At 45.9% G+C, this 26,653-nt stretch overlaps 1 protein-coding gene across 1 annotated transcript; it reads left to right on the top strand.

Annotated features, from left to right (window-relative positions):
- Window positions 1-387: 387 nt before the first annotated feature.
- Window positions 388-26,442, top strand: SH3BGRL3 (SH3 domain binding glutamate rich protein like 3). Its single transcript, XM_085647751.1, has 3 exons — window positions 388-593; window positions 15,136-15,303; window positions 25,681-26,442. Exons 1-3 carry the CDS (start codon window positions 549-551, stop codon window positions 25,750-25,752), a joined length of 285 nt encoding a protein of 94 aa, XP_085503877.1. The 5' UTR covers window positions 388-548; the 3' UTR covers window positions 25,753-26,442.
- Window positions 26,443-26,653: the final 211 nt, after the last annotated feature.

Below are 26,653 nucleotides of genomic sequence, written 5' to 3'. Positions count from 1 at the left end.
ATGGCAATCTGAAACCTTGGCAGGTATGGTCTAGCCGACGGACCACATACTCTCCCAATTTCAGACAGTTTGTCCTGTTATCAAAACGCAAGTGAAAGACGCACTTTTGGAATGCTCACCCGTCACTGAGTGTGCAAAGCTATTTATTAACACTTCATTTAATATTGGGCGCTCAACATCATGTGATTCTGGGCAAATCACCCAATCTCCTCGCGCCCAACAAACAACACATGAATGAGCCCATCTGTAACGAAACTTGTGCTCATGTAAAGCTCTCTGATGCCTTATATCTTTAGGTCAAGCTGTATAAAACCCTAAAAAAAAAAAAAATTAAAAAACATTCTCGGTTAGCTTCCGCCAGAGCATGCGCACCACGTCCGTAGCTGGTGTGTTTGTCCTTTGTCTCTGTTCGAGGTTCAGGCTGCCGTTTCTTCCTCTACACGGTTATTTATCCGCATTGGTCACGGCTGTCATGTGACGGGCGAGGCCGGAAGCATATCAGCGTCTCAAGCTTGCGCGGCAACGGATCCGGTGCAAGAGCGAAGAACATGAGTCTGAAAGTGTTTTGCACGTCTGTGACGGCCTCAAGGGAGGTGAGTGATACGCTTAAAGAGCCAGTGGAGTAGAGATCATAATGTACGGTATCAGTGTGGCGTCCATGTGGGCGGTGGGCAGTGGGCAGATGAGCCTCGGAAGGTACACGCATAGAGGGAGTACGGATTGTAGCATCATGAGGCTGAGGCAGCAGCGTTTGATCTTCGGAAAGAGGGTCGGTCCTTGGATCAGCTGAGAGGGTCAATCCTACCTCTGACACACCCCTTCCCCGATGATCCACGATACAGCATCCTGCTGCTGATAGACTGTATTGTCCACTTAGGAACTTAAACACCGAAGAACTCCACCGGATGTGGCGACACTGAACACCCCTTGTTTAGATCACGGCACATACGCTTCGTAGTGATCCTCAGAAGACCTACCCACACTAAGTATTTCTCCACCTGGATATCTCCTCGATGAGCGAGGGGCCTACTGCACTTCAATTGTGCATTTTGTTTTACTACTGAAACGGGAGAAGTAGGTATTTTTCATGTTTTCACTGCAACCCATCTCCCTTTTATTCTACTGTTTAAGCGTATTTCCCCGGTTGGTGGTGCGTGGCCGCAGTCTTCAGAGAAGTGGGGGTACCTTCTTAAAATCTTAGAGACCCTATACTGGAGCTCACACTCGGGACTTCTATGTGAACGCTGGTAACGTGGTACACAAGCTAAAGGGTTTTACAGGCAAACATGCTAGGCATCTCTTGTCTGGGAGCTATAACACCGGGGATAACATCAAAATAACTTTACCAGAGAGTAGTTTAGACTAGCGCATACCCAATTTTCTAGATATAACCAACGGTGACTTACTCTCAGGCCCTATTTTCTTTCGTGCAACGGCGATGCCTTAGATGTGCTGTGGATACAGGAGATTATCTAAATAACGTATGTTTAGGTCGAAGCTTGAGACCTTTTTGGGAGGAAATATCTTAAACATTTTGTACTATACTTAAAGGCCGGCTGGAATTGACCCCAAAAATCTCAATCCTAAATATACTCAAAAATGAGGGGTATACAAATGCAGAAAACTCTCCTACAATTATGGCTGTGGTGTCGCTCTAGTGACGTATCTGGAACACACTAATTTGGAACTCGTGTGTGTGTGTGTAAACACTGGGGCGGGGGGTTTGCGGTTGCACCCTTGTTAATGCAGGTAGGTGGTAGTGGTATACCCAGTCACCAGATGGGTTTTAAGAATAAATGCTGTTTTCTGCAGGGCGAGACCCTGCCGCAGCGTAGTGCAATACCAAACATCACACGGTCTGAGTCTTATTTTATAGGCCTACTGGTGCTATACAATAAGCAGATCCACTTTGGGGGGATGTCACACTATCATTGCAGGATCCCAACACTGGCGAAGAGCGGGTCATTTGTCTAGCCCCCAACGTGACTGCTGCGTGCCTTTCCAGGGCGCGCAGTGCTCATGCTGCATGCGCTGATGCGAAGTAGTATCGCCTAGTGTGTGTCTCCATGCAATCAGAGTGCTTCCGGTTTGCGCACGACGTGGAGTGTGTCAGCCCCTGAGCCTGTGATTATGAAGTGAGTAAAACATTTTTTAGCTATTGCAACAAAGAATTTTCAATTCTATTAAGGACAGGGAGGCGAGGATTATGCTTCTCTTTGCTTTACTGCAAACACAGCAGCCAATAAACAACTTTAAACATTAGCATACCCCGGAAGTACAACCCCCTCCATAGTATGCACCAATCACCATCAGTCCGTTATTGTATATAGTTCGTAAAGAGCAAATCGCTTCCTCTTTCTTTGCATCAAACTTTTAACACAGTCCACAAACCTGACTGCCGAACACTGGACCACCGATTTCTTCATCGACGAGTCCAAACTTGAACACGGAACTTCATCCTTTGAAACAGATTCGATGTCATCTATGCCTTATGTCTGCTTGTTCTGTTCTCCTGAAATGAGGCGATGTGTCGTAATATGCCATTCACCGAATGTATGTCCACAACGAAATGGGCGGGATGAAACCATATATAAATACGTACTATCAACATTATCATCAACAATATGACCAAGTCGGACAACATAGTGAAAAACAGTTTCATGGGTGGGATAATCATCGTCTCCGTGTCCTAAATAGAATTGAAAATTCATTGTCACGATAGCTATAATTTTTTTTCTTCTATGTCAGTCCACGGAGGCTCAGATTATGCTAGTTTAAAGTTGACCCACCACATTCGTAGAACATCTACAATTGGCTTATGATAAAATGTTTTGAATGTAGAATCAGAAGACCAATCCGCCACAGTCATGATATCCTCTAAACATCAAAGGAGACCCTGCTGAAAAAGCGTATCATCAGGTTTGATATTCGGCATTGGATTCATGTTAAAATCATCACTTAGAATCTCGGGAAAGGACTGCAGTCGAACTGGGAAGGCACACGACGGGGCCAGTGCTGCTGGGAACCATGCTTGTGCTCTCCAATATGGAGAGACTAGAATCACCTCCGCACTCTCTGTGGATCTGCGCCAAGGTCCTCTGAATCATGGGAAATGCATAAAGCATACCCGTTGTCCAATATTGAAGAAAGGCATCCGAGTTGGTCGCTAGAGGGTCCAGCTGCCAACTAAAACTGGGGCAGTTGTGTATTGAGCCTGGAGGCAAAAAAGATCTTCCGTACAAGGGCCCCACTTGGCGTTGAGTTGATGAAAAACTCCGGGATGAAGAGGTCAATCGCTGGAATTCTGCAGGAAGCGAGAATTCCAGTCCGCTACCACGTTGGTGCAGCCCGGAATGTACTCCGCTGTCACCGATATGTGATTCTGCAGGCAATAGTGCCAGAAGTCCTTGGCTATTTCCACAAGTAAGTGTGACCTCGTGCCACCCAGACGATTGATATATCGTACTGCTGAGACATTGTCCATTCAAAGCAGTATGCAACAACTCGCCTTGTGTGGAGACAGAGTTCGAATCACAAATGAACCTGCCAAGAGTTCCAGGCAATTTATGTGGAGTTTCAGCTCCTCCTTGGACCAACAGCCTCAGGTTTCTACCGTCCCACACCGGGCTCCCCAGCCCCACCTGCTGGCATCTGATTCGATTACTATTTCCGGGACTGACGCAAATTGCTTGAATGGACGAGGCTAGCAGACCCACCAGTCTGGCCAATGTCTTCAATGATATAGTCTGAGCAGACAATGCTCTCCTCAACTCTTTCTTGATGGCAATTCGTTTCTTGAGAGGGTACAAAAGTTGAGCAGAGACTGAGTCCACCTGGAACCCCAGGAACTCCATCGACTGTGACGGCATCATGGAGTGTGCGGGGCCCACACATGTCGCTGAGTTTATCCTGACAGCCCCTCCATGCCCTGTCAGATCCTTTCTTGGGGTCTTTGGATAATTTTTTGAGGACTGTGGCCATGTTGGGATCCAGCTCGGGAGTCTCCGTCACCTAGCCTAAGAGGGCTGGCCAGGGGCATTCGGACCTTAGAACAGCGCGCACCTCGCGCTCGAAACCCTGCCGCAGATTGCCTTGGACCTAATGTGCCACTTCTACGCATGGCACCCGCTCGGTGGACTGTGGATATTCAATATTATTCGGGCTGAAGAGCAAGTTCTTGCTGGGAGGGAGGGTGCGCTCTGGTTGCGTCTTGCGCTTCTTCTTTGGTGCCTTCTTGGGCACCTCCGATTGGTCGGAGTCAGAAGTGTCTGGGAGTGAAGGAGTCCTCATCATCGCCCTGATACTTCAGGGAAGCGCTGGATGACAGACGAGAAATCCCATAGCCCCCATGGTCATTAAGGACCTTAGCTGCCATCTTGGCCAGAACTTCGGCCGAATTATGTGACGGTCCGCCATGGGAAGCTTTAAATTTACGTTAGCGATAGCTCTGTAGTGACTGCGTAAATGGCTTTAATCCATGCCTTATTCACTGAACCCTGGACGTGGGAATCGAGGGCTTCCACCAAGTGTTCCTCCAGCTGGTGCTCATAGGGCACATCAACTCCACATCATCCGCATATTCAGCCCACTGGTCTGCCTCCTCGGCGTAGTACGCCATCTGCTTAACTTAATAGTAACTTCGGCGGGGGGGGGGGGGGAACAACCCAGGGGTGACACTGACAGGCAAGCAATCTGTGAGAAAGTGCCATCTTTCTTGCATGGTATGCCCCACTTTTTGCTGAATGTACTTTGACTGAGTGTGCCCTGGACTCCTGCCAATCAGGTGCCCAGGGCCTGTGTTCCTTCCCTAAAAACCTCATACCCAAATTGGCAAACCCTGGCCACATGTCAGCCCTGGGTAAATGGTACCCTAGGTACCCAGGGCCTTGTGACCAGGGAAGGCCTCTAAGGGCTGCAGCACTTATTGTGCCACCCTTAGAGGCCCTGTACCCTAACACAAACACACTGCCCTTGCAGGCTGAGTGTCTGGGTACAATACCAAACAAAGAGTCAACATGGCACACATCCCTGTGTGCCATGCCCACAACCTACACTGCCCTGGCATACATCAGCCAGCCCTCTAGCTGGGTGGCCTATGCCAGTGGTGTGGGCGCATGAGCCCTGTGCCCCTTCAGTACCCAGGTCCATTCCTGGGCACTGTAAGTGCAGTGCTGCCATTTAAGAGCACATGGTGCTGAGAGCTCGTCAAACACAAACTCCACAGCACCATAATGGCAAGAAGACTGAGAAGTTTGGTATCAAACTTCTCAGCACATTAAACCCGCACTGATGCCAGTGTGGGGGTTTAATGTACAAAGCACTACAGAGGGCATCTTAGAGATGCCCCCTGAAACCTAACCTACAATCCACGTCTGGTCTGGGAGGCTGCCACACAGCACACATGCTGCTGGACCCCTGGGTGGAGAGCCCCCGCTCTCCTGGGCCTGCAACAATGCACATCCTGGGCGAGGTGCTAGGTCTCCTCCCCCAGGATGGACAGGGGGAAGCTTCAAAGGCATGCCGCCTCTGAGCTTCTCCAGGCCACTTGCTGTACCCAGCAAACTGGCCCCCACCGGTTCTAACCACCACTCTAGCGGGAAGACTGGCTGGAAACCCCCAAATAAGGACAGGGGATGTGCCAGCCTGCCAACCCCACCCCTCAGGTGGGGGAGGGGAGGTGAAGCACATCTCCGAGCGCTCGCCATCTTGAAGATGGGAGGCCCTGCCCAATCAGGACTAGGCTACTGCCCCCTCCCACAGGAGGGTGGCAGGATAGGGGGTGTTCCCACCCCAGGGCAGGGACCCATTGCTCCCTGCCCTTTACCTACCTGTAACGCCCCTAAATCTAGTATTTAGAGGCACCCTGAACCTTCCTTCTCCAGATTCCGAAAAAGAGCAAGAAGACCTGCCGTGCAGCTGCTAAGTAGAGGAAGACACCAACTGCTTTGGCCCCAGCCCTACCGGCCTGTCGACCCTCGAACCTGCTACATCCCGGCACCACTTGTGGCCGGCAACCTCACAAACCCCGGAGGACCTGGCTACCTTGTGACTCTGAGCATCTGGGACTCCCATGAGCAGTGGCTCTGCTCAAAGCAAGTTCTAACCCCTGGCATCAGCCCGGAACCGCGAACCATGCACACTCTGCACCTGCCAAGCCTGGCCTGTGCTGTGCTGGAGTGAACAAAGACCCCGAGGACGTTCCCCCCCCCCCCCCCCCCCCCCCCCAACCGCGATCAACCGAGGGTAAGATTTCCCGACACCAAAAGGCACCCCTGCTGCCCCCTGAGCCCAACTCCTGGATACCTACCTATCCTCCAACTACCCAACTTGCCTCTCGAAGTGGTGGTGGCACCTGAAGAATCTTCGTCCCCGAGCTTGCAGCCTTTGTTCATCCTGGAGCTTTCCCATTGAAATCAATTGAGCGCCCGAAGGCTCAAAACCACCCTGCACCCAGCCTCCTGAGTGGCCCTGGCAGTGTAACCTCTACTCCTACCTACTTCCCCATTTGTCCTGAGCAAGTGACCAGGAGCCCAGCTGCGTGGCCTGCTAGTCAGTAGCCACCAACCAAGGACCCCCTGCCTCCCATAGGATATTATTGGGCCTAACTCACCCTGCAACCGGCTGCCCCTGTGCCGCTGAGGTTGTAACAACTGTACCTACCTGACCCTGGGAGACCCCTGAGTCTGTGCCCAGATCCTTAACTCTACCGGTCGAGTACTTACCCAAAAGCCGATAACCCAATTTTCCTCCATAGGGTAACATTGACTGGTTTCTTCCGAAATTTCTTCTGTGTGTGGAGTTACTAAAACTTAAAATATTCACCTAAAATCAACTGAGTAACGAAAATACTCACCTGCTATTAAGAGATCTTGGTGCCCAGCACTGACCCTGGAAAGTACTCACAGCCGTACTTGCCATTAACCCAATTTTCTTCCATAGGAAATCATTGACTGTTTTTCTGTGAAATTTCTTCTAAGTGTCGATTTTTTGCAAACTACAAATATTCTTTAAAAATCGTACCAACTGTGAAAACGTAATTGCTTACCTGTTTTAGATAGAGGTCCCATTACTGAGCCTAGGAGCCCAGTACTGGATTACAAAAGTAACAAACATTATATACCTGTAACTTGAATTTTCTCCCATAGGGAATCATTGACTGTTTTTCTATGAAATTTCTTCAGTGTTAACTTTTCAAATGGCAAAATATTGCATAAAAATCACAACTGTAACTAAATCGACTTTACTCACTTTGTCCAAGAACTGTCCCAGGACTGAATCTAGGATCCATTCCTGGAGTTGGAAAAGTAATCCTGAAAGTAATCTATTGCAAATAACTTAAAACTTCCTTTGAGCTCAATGTATTATTGTGTTTGAAATTGTCTATTGCAACAACCTGTAACTATTACCTACAAAAGTCAATTGCATATTGCAAAAGTATATAACTAACTCATCTCATTCTGAGAAAGTATATTTTAATACCTATTGTTGGTTCTAAAATGAAACAGCCATATCTATTTTTTTTATATAAACCATTGGCCTAGAGTTCAGTTCTTGAGTGTGTGAGACCATTTGCTGACTGTGTGTACAACAAATGCGTTACTGTCCTCTGATACTGCCTTATTGCTCGACCAAGCTACCACTTTAGAGAGTAAGGTTATATCTAACTTTAACCTCTGGAGACTGTGGACTCTGTACACACTGTACCTATTTGGGAAGAGTATATACAGAGCCACTTTCTCACACAATCCAAGAAAAATCTACAAAACCACCTGAGCCAGTGAGGAAACAGTTAATAGTGGAGGGAGCCTCCCCTATTCCCCCTAAGGCAGTGCCTTTGAACGTTTTTGCGCCCCGTCGGGCGTTTCAGAGACTGAGGGTAGAGGCAGAAGCGGTCCGCGCGCATGGAAACGCGATCGGTAATAACTCCGATGCGTGCGTTCGCGCATGCGCGGACCGCGTGTCAACGGAAGGCAGACTGCCCCCTCAAGCACGCAGCGAGCGTCTGTCCCGCTCCACGGAATCAAAGTTGCACCCAAGCGCGATCGAAAACGAGCGTCTTAAGCCCGATACACAGAAGATCAATTAAGCTAACAAGCGCGCGACACACGCGCCGCTAAACCTCGTGCTAAACAATCACAATAGAAATTCATAATCACTTAACTCGCTGCTGCAGCAGCAAAGAAAGAGTAAGTGTTTCCTCTTTCTCTTCCTCCTTTTCTTCCTCTTCCTCCTTTTCTTCTTCCTTTTCCTCCTTTTTCCTTCTTTTTCTCCTCTTCCTTCTCTTCCAACATGGCCAATATCCCAGCCATTCAACCCTTCATAGTTGAGGGCCCATCAGCATAAGGACTAAGGGTACTATTCTTCTTTGAAGCTACTCATTTTTAACACGGACTATGAGAGGTTCATATTCCGACAGGCCAGGCAGAAGAATCCATTGACCAGTTCAACGCACACTTGAAGGAATTGGCCAGCACCTGTGGTTGTGCAGATGAGAGAGGAGATAAGGGGCCAACTAATTCAAGGGTGTGCGTCAGCGAAGCTTCGTGAGCAACAACTGGAAGAGTGAGGGAAAATCCTTAGCTGACATCCTAACGATGGGCCGGACCAAAAAACTCTCATAAGTTTGTGCTGCTCACGTGGAAGCTGCTTTACACAAACCAGTAAAGACTGAACCCGTTAATGCTGTCGCTCCGACTCCCAACATGAGACCGCTCCAGAGGGAAATTGCAAATTCCTAAGCCTGTGGCTACTGCGAAGGGCCTACTCATCACCCGTTAGAGGGCCTAGCGAGAGGCAAGAAGTGCGGTAAGCTCAACCACTTTATGAAGGTTGGCTGGTCAGGAAAAGTGCATGCATCACCGTGAACCCCGTGCTTGAAGTACAAGACAGAACCAGTGACATAGATGATGGGAGCAAAGAACATACCATCCAGTTTGTTTTCACCATTGGCTCGGCCTCTCGGACCACACGTCGCCTGCCGCAATGCCAAGTAAGAGTTGGGGGATCATCCAACGCTAGCAGTTGTGGGCACCAGGCCGACCATCAACCTAATGTCCTTTTGAAGCTTATCGTGACATGCAGCCAACCCCACCTTTACACCAGGCTGTGATTTAAAAGTGTATGCCGATCGCCAAGACAAACCCCTTGTTACGAGAGGGAAGTTCAAGACCACTATAACATACGAATCTCAGCCAGACTCTCAAATATACATAGCTGAAGGCCACGCAATGATCCTAGGGTGCCGGGCAGCTGGAGCTCTTGGCTTTGTGACTTTTGCTTTTGGAGTGTATCCAGAAACAGTAACTCACATTCTTGAATTTCCTATTGTTTGTTTTTTTTGTTTTTTTTTATAGGTCTCTCCTAGCGTTGCAGCACATGCGCTCCTCGGCGAGACATATAGGGAGAGAGTAGATTTGAGAAGGCGGCTTGAAACACTGCCCCTCATTTCTATTGTCTGGCATTACCGTTTTTATGCAAACAGTGGGCTGCCATTGGAAATGTTTTTTTTTTTTTTTTTTTTTTTTTTTTTTTTGTTGCCGCCTTTTCGTCTGGCCCATCCGGACTGGCTCGTCTGCTTTGCGGCTGTCGCAAAGCAATTTCTTATCTTTAGGGGGGCTATCTGTTTAGAATCAGGTTACTTCATCCGCGTGTTTATTTTTGCATTGCGCTTCACTGAAAGCGCGATGCAAAGATAAACATGCGGCTGCGAGCGCTTGTTGAGTAGGTGTTGACAGTGTTTTTGAGTATTTTGTTGAGGTAAAAACTAAAATGCATGCAAAACCGTAGTTTCTAATAGCCATATTGGATGTTTCAGGAATTAGATGGATTTTGATCCTTTTAATAATAGTCGGCAAGCACAATTGATCTTTTCGGACATGTAGAAATGTTTTTTTTATCGTAAGTATGACTTCCGTGTATTGGCACAATTCCCATCGCAAACGCATTGTCAGTAGGGCTCTTAAGATTGACATGCCGGACAAATGTTTTTGTGTCTGGCGTGAAAGCAGCTGATACTCAGAAAACTATTGAGCCCTATTGATGCCTCGTGTAGTTGTGTTGGGCGGACTCTTCCTATCTCGTGCTGCTTAGATGACAAATGCACGATTTATTTTGGACTGGCTGCAATCGTGATTTTATTTCTGTTTACTCTGCGTAGTGGAGTTGTTCGCATTAGTCATAAAGACGTGCATCCACAACTCCGGGTTTTTTCTCTTTGTTTTTAAACCGACACATGTTTTACCAGTTATTTTTATCAGTTCAGTTATCACCTTCCAGTACGAACTCAACAGTTTACATAGTGTGCGACCATAGCAGTAGAGATCAGAAGTAGCCAGATTTAGTAGTCTCTGAATGGGTCAACCACTTCTTAGCAATTACTAATTGTAATGAACTCATACAATTTATATTTTTGCTGCTTTTGGGATTCATCTTTGATACATAACATGTGTTCGTAATTTTATTGTCTCTGAAGATGTGAAACGATAGGGTAACCAGGATGGATTACCCTTCGCTCTCGTATGCCCCTCGTACAGGGACTAATCATTAGTCGCTTAGACTATGGTAATGCCCTATATGCATCCATAAACTAAAAACATCTGATTAAGCTTCAGATTCTACAGAATACTGCGGCAAGGCTGATCTTAAATCTCCGATTTAATAATTTCTTTAGTTCTTTATGCTTGTATACTATAAGAATCTGCTCCATACAGAAGAGATTTTAAATACATTCATACTTGAAACGAAAGGGGTAAAAGACATTGTCATTTCCCACCCCATTACTTGATTAATGCTTCACTAAGGGAATTTTTTTTTTTTCAATTCCAATAGCTCAAAACAATGTCATTGCGAGACCTATTGCATTGTAAATGCTTGTTTTGTTTAGTATTTGATGCCTGATGGGCCAGGAGACTGACCTCCACATAAACCAGTCGGTGCAGCCTTTGGCCCTCCAGTACATTGCATCTCATTTGAGACCCCATGTGGAAAAGTAGTTAGAAAAATGTGAATCTGCAGGCATCATTGAAAAAGTGACAGGACCTACCCCGTTGGGTATCTGATTGGGGCAGCAAGGAAACCAAAACAACCTGGTACGGTGCGAATATGCATCAATATGCGCCTGCCCAATGCTGCAATAAATGAAAACTAACACCCACGATAAATGACTTGACTGTTGAACTTACTGAAGCCAGCTGGTTCTCTAAGCTGGATTTGTGTTCAGGATATCATCAACTGGTCTTCGCTGAGGAGTCCCGCTATATTTTAATATTCTCGACACATGTGGGTTTGAAACGATACAAGTGACTAAGTTTCGTCATCTCAAGTGCTGTCGCATTTTTTCAAAACGTTATTCACAAGCTTTTTGTTGACCTCTCGGACGTCCATGTCAGCAATGGCATTTTGATATATGCGAAGACTGTGCCAGAACACAATGTGAGGCTAAGGAAAGTATTACAGAGAATTCAGAACTCTGGCCTCGCTCTACATTGCAGCAAGTGCAAGTTCTACAGCATAAGCTTCGATTCTTTGGATACGTTTTCTCGTCTGAGGGCATAGCCTTGATCCAGACAAGTTCCGGGTCATGAAGGATGCATCTCCATCAGCCACTGTGACAGAGGTGTACAGTTTTTTAGGAATCTTGTATTACTGTGGCATTTTCATGAAGGACCTCAACACTTGCACAACTTCTCAGAGAGCTTACCAAGATATCAGTCCTGTGGCCATGGGGCCAGAGCAAGCAGCAGCTTTTCAAGCCACTAAAGATGGCTTGTCTGCTGACACGACATTGGTGTTCTATCATCCTCAGAAGGACACCACTATATTCGTAGTTGCAGGCCAGAAAAGGTCTAGGAGCAGCGTTAATGCAACGCCATACCGAAGATAAAGAATGCATTTGCGGGCCTATCCCTTACCGTGACAGAGCAGCAATATTCTCAAATTGAGAAAGAGGTAAGAGTCATTCATTGGGGTACGTAGGTAGATAGATAATATATCAATCAATTCACTGTCCCTACTAACCACAAGCCTTTAATCCCGCTTTTCACAGGTACCGCTTCAAAACTGCCTCTGCAGATTGAAAAGTGGATGCTCCGGTTACAAGAGTATAATTGTCAAGTGGAATACCTCCCTGGATCACAAAATCCAGCGGCTTCCCTGTCCAGGCACCCTCTTGCCGCCACGCTTGATGAGATCGCGTACGTAAGGTACGCGGTTGACCGTTCCCAATGGACGCTATACGTCCAGCCACTATCCAAGATGAGTGAATGACAAAGATGTTGGAAGCCGTGAAGAACAATCCGTGGCATGCATTCAAGAGCAAACGGTCCCTGCTAACCCCCGAGGCTCGGCGAGTCATGGCAAGCCTATATCCTGTTCACCCTGAGTTGAGTGCTGACCCGTATAGCGGTTTTTTGCGAAGACGTTTTTTAGTCAGCCCAACCAAATTCACTGATCTGGTGGTATAGCTTGATAATGCAGGACATCAGGGTATGGTCAAGGCCAAGAACTGGGTGAGAACCAAAGTATGGTTCACCTTGATGGATGAGATGGTCATGCAACTGGTGTCGGGTGATGAGTCCACCTTCTCCAGTAATGATGGAAAAGGGAACACACCGTCCCTGGGTCTGTGCCATTCTTGACTTTGGGAGTCTCCCTGATGGGCAGCACACCATGGTCATGATTGATGACTACTCAAAATACCCTCAAGTGGAGATTGTATCCTTTCTGACTGCTACTGAGGTAGTGCCCAGGCTGGAGAAGATTATGGCTACCCACGGGTTGATCAAAGAATTTAGGACTGACAAGGGCCCGCCCTTCCAAAGATGATAAATGGCTTCATATCTAACCTCACTTGACATAACTCACAGAAAAACCACTCCTTGCTGACCCCAAGCGAATGGAAAAGCCAAAAGGTTTATGTGAACTTAAACTAAGTTATTGGGATCACCTCTGGGAGCCAGCAAGCCCGGGAGCTGGCTATCTATTAATTCCTCCATAATTCTCACCAACCTCCTCATTTGATTACTGAAATGATCGTTGTGGCGCCTTTCCATGGGTCGTGTAGTCCTGGGTTCGATACCTCACCATCCCCCGGTGGGTCCCTGACCCTATTGATGACCAACAAGTCTATGAAAGAAGATGTAAGTCCAATGCCAGGGTTGGCTGTCGCCGTTGTGCCAAAGTAACAAATCTGGAAGTTGATGACTTGATACTGCTTCAGAATCTATTCCCTGGCAGGAAGTTCCAGTTGCCTTTTGAGCGCATCCTGTGAATTCTCTTTGCGTGACACCAAGGTCACTGCATGTCACAGGAAGGAAACCATCACCATGAACATTTCCATGTTCAAGAGGTTTCATCTAAGTAGTCGTCTTCTTCTGGATATGGACGGGAGTGTTCCAGTGATGGAGGAATCGGACAGTTACATGCAGCCCGATCCTAGATCGCCCGGATCTGACATTGGACATGGGTCTCCTCGCTCTACTGTGGAACCCCAGATAGTCCATGTGGCAGTTTGTCTGACCCGCAGTAAAGCTGCACTACTCACACCAGGTATGAACTCGGGGGGCCATCCAGTCTAGTAAACTCGGTTGAAGGATCATGTGGTGTGATGATGGTGATTATTTCATGTCTCGGGTAACCCCTGTCATCTGGTATGCTACATGCTGCCATCTCAGTAGTTGCTGTGTGGACTTTCTGCTATGTATCTTCATTTATGTTGCTAGTATTCAACTGCAGGCTGTACGTTGACATGTCTGTTCACTTTCTATAAAATGTCTGTGCTTTTGGGAGGAGTGTAGCGTCACTCCAGTGGCGTAACTGGAGTGCACTAATATCGAATTTGTATGTGTAAACACGGGGGGGGGGTTGCGATTGCACCCCTGTTAATGCAAGCAGTAACCACGTGGGGGTTAATGTTAATGGGTATTTATAGAGTGCACGGCTACTCCCGGGAGTGTCCCGGCGCTACAAAGAAAAGAAGACCAGTGACCAAACACAACTGTACAGCCCCAAGGCCGCTGATCAGTTATACAAACAGCCAAGTTTTGAGCTTGCAGTTGAAGAATAAATGCTGTGTTCCAATGTGTGTGTCCTCTAGCAAGATCCTGCTGGAGCGGAGCGCAACACTTAACATCATGCTGTCTCAGTCATATTTCATAGGCCTACTGGCTCGAAGCAATAAGCAGTTCCACGTATTGATCGTGGCATTGAGGAAACAGTATATAGCACATACTTGGAGGCAAGTTACCCCTCCTATCCTGGTGAAATGGAAACATGACATGGACAGCTGCAGCCTACTTGAATTGCCTATTTAATGAAGTCCACGATCTAACCTGCAACGTGTAAAATTTGTGGCCATAGGGATGGTTATTTTGATGAACATCTTTCGGATGGTGGCTAATGGAAATTTAATCCATGAGGGGAGGAGTACCTTTATCAATAAATACATTCAAATGCCAAACTATTTTTTTTATAGGCTCTTGTACAAACTCCAAAAGGTATTGCTAAGCATTTTTGTGGACCATGTCGGATTGTTGGCCTAATTATGACTGTGCTAGTCGGGTCTAGTCCTGTGTTGTATTTGATGGATTTAAAATGCCAAAACCTCAAACATACTTTTAAATGAAAAAATAAGCATTGCATGATGCATTTGGATGCTTCCTCTATTTTAAGCCTAGGTTTTGTCGGCACAGGTGTCCAATTACGTCTTGCTAGCAATATATAGACTGGGCTTTGAGTCTCCCATTTCAACCACTGGCTTTCTATGACCAGCCATAGGCTCCCACGTTTCCACAGCCCAGTGGAGTATTAATCTCTCACCGAAAGCTACTGGCATTTTAGTTGTACCCTTCTTCCTCCACTTGTGTGCTTGAATTGAACTGCATGAACTTTCCAACTATAGCGGTCTGTCTCCTCTTGCTGTGTCCCCCTTGCACATATCGCTTTAATGTGCTAACACTTTATCGTTAGTACCTTACATCCTGACCTGGATAACAGGCTAGGGCCCCACAATAGTGTCCAATAGCAGTGGGACGCCATCATTGTTCATAATGTCACATGGCAGCATTATTCTAGTATCGCAGATGTTTGTTCTGGTATAACCTGAATGCTGCTTTCCTGACCCTGTACTTTTCACTGCAGATCAAGTCCCAGCAGGCAGAAATGACCCGGATTCTGGAGTCTAAAGGGATTCAATACGAGTATGTTGATATCTCCCAGGATAACAGCTTCCTTGAAGAAATGAGGACCAAATCGGGGAACCCAAAAGCTGTCCCTCCCCAGATCTTCAATGGAGACCACTATTGTGGGGTAAGTTTGAGATGGGGCGAGATGCTTTTTGCTAGGCGAATCCTATCGCATGAGTCAATGACATCGGGGTTCCTGTCAGTGATGCACCCAGCATGGTATAAGTTGGAAACGAGCAGTGTAAAAATACCCAGTGTTCCAACCTTGATGTCTGCTTGGATTTGAAGACCTGTTATGACCCGTTCACCGCTCCTTTAAGCAAACACTGGTTTCAGTTTAGTAGACCATAAATAATTGTTTTTCACAGATGGGGCATTAGTAAACGTGATATGCTAGCACTGGTTGTCAAAAATGTGTAGGATTTAAAGACTACTTTAGAGGGTATATAAAACTGTGCCCTGAATTGGGGTGGGGGCAGAATCAACAGAGCACAAGACGTTCCAACTCAAAACACTGGGCTAGCACCAATGGGTGTTGGTCCACCATTTGTTTCCTTTTGCGTTTTTGAAATTGCCACACCCACAAAACACCACTTCTTAGCTTCGATGATTCTCTCTTGATAGAACCTCATATTGCGGCCTGTATTTCCTTCTAGTCCCACCAACTCGGAAGAGCTGGACCCAGCTAACCGGCTCAGCCACAGGAAATCCAAGACTATACTATCAAACGAAAGGCAGCTCAGATCTCTGAGGACAACCCAGGGAACTTTCTTCTTCTTTTATAAATAGTGTTTATTCCATCAAGGAGTAAATGCGAAAGAGAACTGCTATATGATCTCCAGCAATCTTGAGCAACTTGATAAGCCACCTATGATGGATTATGTAAGGTTTTTTTACAGACCTAAGTTTGTTATATTATTGGGTCTTAATAATGTATAGTTGAAGGCCGTCAATTTTAGCCACTTTTTTTAGTTTCGCTTCATGCAGGAGAGCAAAGCGACTAAATGTGTGTTTTATTTATTTTTATTTTTTTTTAATTTCCAAGGATGTGGGGAATTTTCTGCAGGTCCCCAGTCAAAAGGTGGAAGGTCTCCAACCCATTGATAGACTCCTCAGGGTGTGTAGCATTTAAAAGTGTGGTTTTTAATAGCTTTGGGGCATGGTGTTTAATCTGTTTGCATGCTTATTTTTATTTTTTCCAAGAGACCAAACCAATTTGAAGTTTCTAAATGACCCTTATCTTCACATGTAGAATCTCAGAAGAATTAATAATTTGTTCTGCGGTCCCCAAATACCTTGTGCTGGGATTGGGAACTAGAAGCAAAACTGAACTTTTTTTTTATTTTAACAATCTTATGAAAAATAAGAATGAAAACAAACATGAGTGCTAGAATTGATCTCCGCCAGTGGTACTTACTCAGAGCAATATAGTTTTGCTTACCATGCTATTTCAGATTGGTACTATCGGCCAAATGAGAATCGTCCATGAGCCTGCTCAGGTGGCAACAATCCAGCCTGACCTGCCAGACAATATTCCTTCTGAACTGGACGCAAGAAACCCTCTTCCAGTTCCAGCCTATTTAAGTCAGTGGGGTGTAGTTTGATGGTCTGAAATGTTACTTTAAGGATTATCAGTGGCTAAAATTAATTTAAGCATACCATCTATTTTGTTGTTTGTTGCAGTTGATGCACTAAGTGCAACAGGTATGCCCAGAGTGGGTCCCGTGATTACTGTGCCCCATAACTCGTGAGCTGTACCTCACTGACAAGGCTCATCTGTATATAGCTAGTTTCTATCTACAGCGGCATCGTGGGTGAAAATGACTAGAAGGTGGGCCGAGCAGTGGACTGTGGCTGAGATAATTGTCATTCCTTCCATTACATTGCTATGGTTTGTCTCAAAGCTCAACAAAAGTGGCAAATGGGGAGGTGCGAAAGTGGTTACATTGGCATATGTCAATAACTTATGTGCTGTAACACTGATAGTGCTTTACTTGCAACATAGAAGAAACAAGTTACTTACCTGTAACTATAGTTCTCCAGTATTGGACGCTTTCATAGAAATCTCCCGGAGGGGGTGTTGGTGAGGCAGGCAAATACATTCTGTAATCGTCCCATTCCGAGGCCGTGTCATGCAATTTCCCCATCTCATCTGAAGAGGTTGGTTCCTGGAGAGGAACAGCTTGTGGAGTACTAGGGACAGATAATACAGCAGGAGTATTTGGTCGTACAGGTGATGTCACCTGAGATGGCAGGTGTCTACTGGCTTGCCCTGTCGGTGGAAAGCGTTGCCTGTAATCTTGTAGCATGAACTGTAAATCAGATAACCATGCAGAGGTCATTGTAACCATTTCTTCATGAGTGTTGGTGTCCTTGTGCAGGCTGTATAAAATAGGCTTGATCATAGTATTGTTGATCATCCTCCTCATATGGCTAACACTTCACGTGTAACTCCGATGGACTATAAGCGTCCCCAAATGGACCGCTATCTATTTCAGAATCTTAATCCTCCCCTTCCAGGAGATGAGTTGGCAATAAAGGCGTAATTCTACTGGGCGAAGTATGCTCTGGTGTAATTTTCACTTCCTGTGTCTTTTTCGGTTATATATTTTTTTTTTTTTTTTTTTTTTCTTTATAGACACAATTATTGTTGACGACTGTGTCTTCAGTTCCAAAGATTTTGCCTCAGTCGTCGACAGTGACTTCAACTATGTGGTTCAATGATTAGAGCGGCAGACCCTGATGCAGAGGTCTAGCCCGGGACCAGGGTTCAATTCCCCGCCTTGGCGGGTCTTGGGCTAAAAAATTCCACGGACCTGATAATTCTCGCCTCGGTGCCATTCCCATCATGGAGTCCCACTCTACAACTCTGGGCAATAGCTTGCTTAATCTCCACAACGGCCCCCACAACGCTAAGGATGCCTGGCCTCCACCTTGGGGGTGCCTAGGAGTGGACGCCTCACAGGGAAAGCCAGGATGGGTTCCACAGCGGTATTCGTACAAGCGCCTTGAGACCCTTGCGGGTGAGTGGTGCGCTATACAAGTATCAATTTACATTTTTACATTTACTTCGTCGACAGTCATGACTTCGAAGACTGTTGCGGTTTCGTCAACTGTAGTGATGTCGTCTATGCCGGAGATTGCCCCTTTGTCGACAGTTTCTTCGATAATGTCGACGGTGGCATATTCGACAATGACTGCCTCATCAACCGCTGTAGCTTCGTCGGCGACTTCGTCGACGGTACCTTACCCGGCGACAACTGTCCCAGTATCGGTTTCATCGTCCACTACTAATGCTTCGTAGACTATGCATTCTCCGTAGGTATCAGAGGAATGGTCAACCAAATTGGACTCTGTGTCAAGGATGTCGCCGTCAATGAGCGAGCTATAGAACAAGTTGTCGACGTGCCTGCAGAGCAGCCTCTCGTCGACGAAATGGTTGAAACGCCATCCTTCACAAGAGAACTGACTGACGGCTTGTCAGAAGAGGGTTTTTTGAATGTCCATTTTAGATGAGCTGGAGGTGTATCTGGCTCAAAAATAGTCTTAAGAAGCTGCTCTTTTTTTGTGAGAGCCCTTACTGCGCTCAGAGGAAGATTTGTGAGAGGACTTCTTTGTGCATTTTTTGGCAGGTCCCTTATCTGACCGTGAAGGATCCCTGGCTCTTTTGGAAGTGATTTTTGAAGCTTTAGACGTTTTTAGAAGAGGTTGACTGATCACTTTCTGAATCTGATACAGGATCAGACCTAGTTTTCAATTTTTGAAGCCAAATTGAGACGTCCTTTTTGGTCCCTCAGGGTTTTAATTGAGAATGTATGACACATATTGCAGTCTGTAGCCTTATGAGAAGGGTACAAACAATAAATGCAGTCTTTGAGGGTCCTCTACATAAAGCCTCTTCTTCAAACAAGTGGCACGTTCTGTATAGAGAGCCTTCTTAGTCTTCTCATCCATAGTTCAGTCCCAACAAGTAAGTAAATCCACTCTATTAATATCAATATAATGAGGTTAAAGTACTTTCCTGACAGGAAATCTTGAAAATTACCTTTCGAAGAAAAAACTGAGCAGAGCTCAGAGGATACTCCCTTAGCACAATGTGCGTTAGAAAATCAGAGGTGCTGACCACCTCTCTGGAGGGTTTTAGAGGGTGACTAGATGCTGATGGGTTGAGTCAGAAGAACATAAGTTACTTACCTGTAAACTGTGGTTCTCCAGTATTGGTGTCTTTCATAGATTCACATGCTTGAATCATTCCCTGTCGTGGGAGTCCCACGGTACATAAAATAGCAATATATGTATACATAGTATAACAATAGCATAGCTAAAAAATACTATATGAAGTATTGTAACATAGCAATCAATAGGAAAAAAGTTGTCACTTTATTAGCTTGTCCAAGTCATTAGATCTAGTCTAAACTCCAGCCAATCGGGCGTCAGCACCACCTAGAACCTTCTCCCCAGAGGCTCAGAACCTCCGATATTTTTTTTTTTTAGCACAAGAGTGAGACAGTCGATAAATGCGGGGAGCCTCTGAGGGGAGGTGGGCGGGTCGCATGTGAATTTATGAAAGACACCAATACTGGAGAACCACAGTTTACAGGTTAGTAACTTATGTTCTTCTCCAGTTTTGGGGTGTCTTTCATAGATTCACATGCTTGAATCAGAGTAGATAGCCGTATTTCCAAAACTGTTCATAGTCAGTAAAAAAAAAAAAAAATATATATATATTATATAATCTCCATCATAATGTACATTCTGTGCAGGAGGATGGAAGAAACAGAGGCTCACCTTATTTAAAAAAATTACGTAGCACTGCTTGCCCCACGGCTGTGTCAGCATTGTCTGCAGCTTCCAGACAGTAATGCTTGGTAAAGGTGTGTGTGCTAGATCATGTCACAGCTCTACAAATTTGATGAAGAGGCACACCGGCAAAAAGTCGCAGTCGAAGAGGAGACCGCTCTGGTGTAGTGTGCTTTGACTGTTGAAGTGTCTTCCCCGCTTGTTGATGACAGAAAGAAATTGTACTAGCTATCCATCTAGCGATAGTCTGTTTGGTTACTGGATGTCCTTTACGCATCATGCATAAGCATGCATTTTTCGAACAGGTGCTGTCTTTTGCAGATACATTTTAAATACCTTTTGACATCTAAAGAGTGTAAAGCTTTTTCGGCTGGCAACTGAGGATTAGGGAAAAAAGTCTTTAAGATGACAGGCTCATTTAAGTGGAAATTGGAAGGCACCTTTTGGGATACATGCCGGGTTAGTGTGGAGCACCACTGAGTCTTTGGTGAATTGAAGAAAAGGTGGTTTAATAGTAAAAGCCTGCATGTCGCTGACTCGTCGAGCTGAAGTAAGAGCCAAAAGCAATGAAGTCTTCCAAGAGATACATTTATGATCAGCCCTATGAATGGGTTCAAACGGGGACTTCATGACTTGAGCCAACACTATGTTTAAATGCCAAGACGGAGGAGGGTGTCGTATTGGCGGAAACATCCGCAATAAACCCTTGAAGAATTGTATTCTAGAAGAATAAAGAGAATTGGAACCATCTTGTCGACCTGGAAATCGCAGCCAGAAAAACTTTTAAGGGTAGCATGAGAACCCAGATTTTGCTAACTGTAAAAAAAAAACAAAAGGTGCTCTGGCGAAGAATGAACCGGGTGAACGTTTGAAGCCTCACAGCAAAGGCAAAACCGTTTCCACTTAAGTTTGTAGGTCTTGATAGTGGAAGGTGCCCTGGCATTAGCAAGGACCTCCCTGCAGTCCGAAGGAATCGCTAAGTTGGCAAACTCATAGTGTTCAGGCTGCCAATTTCCAAGATGCTGGATCCGGATCTTGCCCTTGGTCTGTTGTCAGAAGATCCGGATTTGGACAAAGTACTATTGGATCGCCCTCCGACAGAAGGAGTAGCTCTGAAAACCAAATCTGGCAAGGCCACCAGGGGGCTTTGAGAAGAATGCGACATGGCCCACTCCGCATCTACCGAAGCACCTTTGGGACTAGAGGAATTGGCAGAAAAGCACAAGCATACATTTTTGACCCATTCCCGCACGACCCTGGTTGTGGAAGCCAGCTTGCGTAAAATTGGCATTTGCGGTTTCGACTGGTCGCAAATAGATCTAGATTGGGCCGTCCACACCTCTAAAAGATGTTGTCCAGCGTTGGCTGATTAAGTTCCCACTCGTGGTTGGACGAAATTGATCTGCTCAGGAAGTCCGCCAGAGCACTGGACACTCCCGGAACATGAACTGCTGATAAGGTTATTTGAGGTTGAATCGCCCAGTTCCAGATCTGCTGTGCTTGTAGGGACAGCAAAGTGGACCTTTTGCCTCCTTGTTTGTTCACATAATGCATGCTTGTAGTGTTGTCCGTCCGGATCAACAGTGAAGCACTTTGAAGAAGTGTGCAAAAAGATCGTAACACCAGGAATTTCGCCAGTAATTCCAGAAGGTTTATGTGCCAAGTTTGTTGCTGAGCATTCCATTTGCCCCTGACTGTGAGACCCCCCCCCCCCCCCCCCCCCAATCCCTCAAGGGAAGCATCTGTTGTAAGGATGAAACTTGGATCGTCTGCTACAAAGGAGCGGCCTGCTGACCGTTTGCTTTGCGAGTTCACCATCGCAACGGTTTGTGCATCCGAGAAGTGATGACGATCACAGCGTCGAAAGAGCCTGAGACCTGATGCCATTGTTTGTCAATTTCCTCTTGTAATGGTCTTATTTTGAGACTGCAGTTGGGAATTAGGGGAATGCAGGATGATAACCTTCCCAGAAGCGACTTGAACGGTTGAACAGAAACTGACTTTCTTACCCGTAGAAGAGATGCCAGCTTGGAAATCCGTGCTCTTTCGTTTGAGACATACGCCTTTTGCTGTCTGAGTATCTATCATGGCTCCCAAGAAAGTCCAAACCTGAGAGGGGGTGAAGTGTGACTTCTCCAGGTTTATGGACCGGCCCAGTGACTGAAATAGAGACCGGCATGTTTGAGTGTGTCTCATTGCCACTGCAAATAACTGCACCTTGATAAGGCAGTCGTCTAGGTAGGGAAAAATTTGGGCGCCCGCTTGACGAAGATGTGCTGCCACCGGTGCCAAAACCTTGGTGAACACTCGGGGCGTAGAGTAGAGGCCGAAGGGGAGGCCTTTGAATTGGAAGTCTCTACCAGCCACTCTGAAGCACAGGAATTTTCTGTGTCTGGGTAGGATGGGGACATGAAAATATGCATCTTGAAGGTCTAGTGTTGTCATGTAAACTCCTTGAGATAGAAAATGAAGTACTTCTTGGAGAGACAACATCCCAAATGATTGCTTTTTGAGAAATTAGTTGAGGCTACAAAGGTCCAGGATGGGGCACCAATCCCCCACCCCCTTTTTTTTTTTTTTTTTTTTTTTTTTTTTTCTCTTGATGAGGAAGAATCTCGAATAGAAACCTGCACCCCTTTGTAAGTTTGGAACCACTTTGATTGCTCCTTTTTGTAACATGACTTTGATTTGGCATAAGAGTTCCTTCAGATGTGCAGGAGGAGGACCTCTGGGAGGAGAATTTGGGGGAAATTTTACAAATTCCAGGGTGTGTCCTCTGGACACTGTCTAAAACCCATCAATCTGTAGTGATGGCAGAACAGTTTGAGAAGAAATGGGAGATTCGTCCTCTAACTTTGGCTGGGTTGTTGAGCAGAGTGGTAGGCAGGTGGCGGCTGTCACTGCTTTTTTGAAGAATCTGTCTCTGTAGAAAGATGTACCTCTGAACTGCTTATAGGAGGCAGCTGGTGGTTGACGATACGTTTGCTGTGGCTGTGAGGAAGAGTAATGTTGTCCCTGATTCTGTCTGTTCTCATTGTAACCTCCTTGAAAGGAATAGGAGGAACCACGACCCCTCGCACCATGAAAAGGCTGCTTCTTAAGTTGTAAAGTGCCCAGAGCACGTGCGGTGTCAGAATCTTTAATTGCATTGAGGGCATCCTCTATGTGCTGCCCAAAAAGTGATTCTCCGTCAAAAGGCATATTAATAACTTTTTGTTTGCACTTCTTGGCGAAAAGAGGTAGCTCTTTACCAACCTTGCCTTTGGAGAACTGCTGCCCCTGCCAATTGACGGAAACCTGTGGAACAGACCATCACTGCGCAATCAATGATCTTGGCAGTGATCTTCTCACCCTCCTGGAGAATCTTTAAAGCTTCAGTCCTTAGGCAATAGATCGATAAAAGGAGAAATGTCCAACCACACTTGCCTATCACAGCGGCCTAGAATGGCAAGGGAATTAGCCGCTCGGACCGTAGTTGCTGCCATGGTTGAAATTTTTTTGCCAATGGCATCAAGCCTTCTCGGTCAGGAGGAGCCGACAAAAGAGAAGGATTCCTGGCATGACGCTGAGCCGCCTGCGAAATAACCGAATTCGGCTTTGGTCGACCAATTAAACCGGCTGGTGAATTGTCTGGTGCCTTGTAATTTTTATCCAAGCGCGGCAGGACTGCAGGAATGGAGGCAGGGGTTTTCATGATCTTCAAACCCTCCTGCCAGATGAAATCATTTATAGGAACCGCCCGCACCTGTGTTTGACTCTTGAAATCCTATAAAAAACAATCCTCATCCTTTGAGACTTTAGGGAGATTAAATCTCTTGGCTATATCCACAGGTGGAGATTCCACAGAAGTAGGAAAGGCAGGCGGCGGTGTCTGAATTTCGTAATTGTCCGTCGCCGAAGCTGCAGCCGTCGACGAAAAACATACTTGACTCTCCATCTGTAAAGGCTTTACTGTCGTCGACTGGGTGACCGTCAACGGAACCACTAGATCCTTGGAGGTTCCTGTCGACGAAGCATCCGTTGACAAAAGCATCTTTATCTTCGTTGATGAGAGCGAGAAAGCAGCTGACTTGCGCTTCACCGTCACTAAGACCAGCGTCGGCGGAGAAGCAGTCGACATCAACATAGCAGGCTTGCGCAAAGAGAAAGTCTTTGTAGTAGCGGCGACGGAGGACTTTTTCGACGGTGGAATCGACGACTAGCCTGTCGCTGAAAGACCAGTTTTCTGAGGTAAAGAGGATTCTGACAGAGGTTTTTGATGCCTAAGACTTAGATCTCGGGGGCGTAGACTATGTAGTGTGACCCTTAGGGGGAGCTGAAGTCCCTTTAGGCGATTAAGGCTGGTATTCACGTTTGGAAGAGTGATTGTCTTTTCAGCACCTTGGCCTTAGGAGAAGTCAACTACGCCTCACTAGCCCTTTTCTTAGAGGCAACAGTCTTAACACAGGAATCACTCTCCACATCAAACTGGGTCATGCTTCTGTATCCACAGAAGTAGTCGACCTTCCCTGTCCCATAAGGTCTTTTGAGGAAAAGTCCTGCATATTTTACAGTCTCACCTGATGGTCAGGATGTAGGTAGTAAATAATTTTTTTGTGAGGATCCTCGGAGTGAAGACGCAATTTTCCACAAGACTGTGTCCGAAGAGTGATCTCTTAGTAGTAGACACAGCTGTGAAGCTGTATGTAGTGTTCTTGAAGAGTTGAAGTACTGAGCAGAGCTCAGGGAGACTCCCTTCACACGACGTGCGGTAGAAAATCTGTGGTGCTGATTGGCTGGAGTTTAGACTATATCTAGTGACTTGGACGAGCTAATAAAGTGACAGCTTCTTTCCTATTGATTGCTATGTTACAATACTTCCTATAGTATTTTTAGCTATGCTATTCTATGTATTCATGTATACATATATTGCTTTTTTTTATGTACTGTGGGACTCCCACTTTGACGGGTAATGATTCAAGCATGTAAATCTATGAAAGTTCAATACTGGAGTAATTCAATCTCCTGGGACTTGGGCGTGTGCTAGTTTTAACCACCTTCTTGCCTCTGCAACAGACTCGTGAACCACATGGTCTCCAAGATCGCCCTTTTAAAAGGCGTGTTATGTAGACCTGTATACAACCCACATACTGCTGCTCACACTAAACAATGCAGTAGTTCTTATTTTGTGTAGCTAGGGGTTCCTTTTTGTGCCTCTGAAATATCCCTGGGAGGTGTTACCGTGTCCTGGGATTTGTGCTTTACCTGTGGAGACTTGCTGAAGCCCACTCAAGCAACATATGCCCTTCTGAATTGTACTGGTATGCTAAGCAACATATGCCCTTCTGAATTGTACTGGTATGCTAAGCAACATATGCTCTTCTGAATTGTACTGGTATGCTAATTGGTGTTGATGTAAGACAATGGTATTGCTCCTATCTCTGATGTCTGGGGAAATTGTGGAGCAGATTTTCCAGGAAGTGTTGCAAAGTCTGTGTTAGTCTGCTCTGGGCACCTACAATGGCACCCAGAGAGATGACATTGGTGACTGCTGACCCCTAAAGTCTGGGACCCCTAAAGTCTGGGACACTCAAACTATCACTAGTGTGGCCGCTGCTAAAATTAGACTCCAAGGTAGATTCTGGCTGTCTCTCACAGATCTTAATATGCTATGTGACTGTACTATGCATGACCCTTTCTAATGGTTCTTTTTGTCTGACAGAATTTTGAAATGTTCAAGGATGCCATTGAATGTGACACCGTGACTGAGTTCTTGAAGTTGAGCAAAGAATGAATCGTGATCATCTCATTGTAATCTCCGACTGACTGCATTCCTACCTGGCCAGATCCCAGTTCTGCAACTCCTGAGCTGTTTCCACATTCCACTGAAACTTCAATCTCCGTCTTACCCTGCGCCATGTATGTCACCGCGTGGTGGAGCAAGATGTTGCTGTGCATTCTGTCTGCCTAAATCATTCAGCCTCTGCAGCTTCCAGTGTAACCTCTCTCCCAAAAAGCTATTCATTCCATTGCATTTGAGGGACCCATGAGGGCAGACTATTCAGGTCTGTGTTACTTTGCTGGATGAATGACTTTCATATTCTGTGTTAATTAACATTTACCGCCTCCAGGTAAAAATGTAAACAAAACATGCAAACGACTTTGACCTTCCCAGTCTTAAGTGCTGCTTAACTTGACCAGCCCTTTGCTCTTGTGCAGGTCTGAAAAGCCCACACACTACCTGGCCACTCATGTGGGTAAAACCCTCTTTTTCTGGCCTGTCTTGATTTGTGTATGACACAGGCATTATAAATGCTGATGAGCCTGCCTTCTCCATCAGTCGGAGTGTGCACCCTTCCCCAGTATTCCATACTCTGCTGCTTTTGTAATCTCTGGACCAATACACTTGTAATGATTCCTGCCAAAAGGGAAGTTGAAATTGTGCTTTGTCTTCCAAGCTGCTAATAAATGTGACTGGACCTTGGTCCATTGCCTTTTTTTTTTTTTTTAACAGTTCGTGAGTCTTCTTTTATTTTCTCTTTAAACTCCAATACATGCTAGTTTCCGAAACACACTGGCACTTGCCAGTGTTTTTTTAAAGAGTGTATCCGTTCCAAAGCATCACAGTCCACTATATTCCCAGGTTTATCTTTTAGGAGTGTAAATGTGTTTTCTCAATGAAAAGCTTGAACAAA

This window comes from Triturus cristatus, chromosome 3_2 (assembly GCF_964204655.1).
Source record: "Triturus cristatus chromosome 3_2, aTriCri1.1, whole genome shotgun sequence".
Taxonomy (NCBI): domain Eukaryota; kingdom Metazoa; phylum Chordata; class Amphibia; order Caudata; family Salamandridae; genus Triturus; species Triturus cristatus.
The sequence above is the reverse complement of the archived record's forward strand: the minus strand, read 5'-3'. Positions and strand labels throughout refer to the sequence as shown.

What these genes read in the sequence shown, in the direction of transcription:
- SH3BGRL3 (XM_085647751.1), top strand. Translation starts at nt 549, where the DNA reads ATGAGTCTGAAAGTGTTTTGCACGTCTGTGACGGCCTCAAGGGAG. An exon ending in CTGTGACGGCCTCAAGGGAG is followed by an intron (nt 594 to 15,135) that starts GTGAGTGATACG and finishes TTTTCACTGCAG; the next exon opens with ATCAAGTCCCAGCAGGCAGA. An exon ending in ATGGAGACCACTATTGTGGG is followed by an intron (nt 15,304 to 25,680) that starts GTAAGTTTGAGA and finishes TTTGTCTGACAG; the next exon opens with AATTTTGAAATGTTCAAGGA.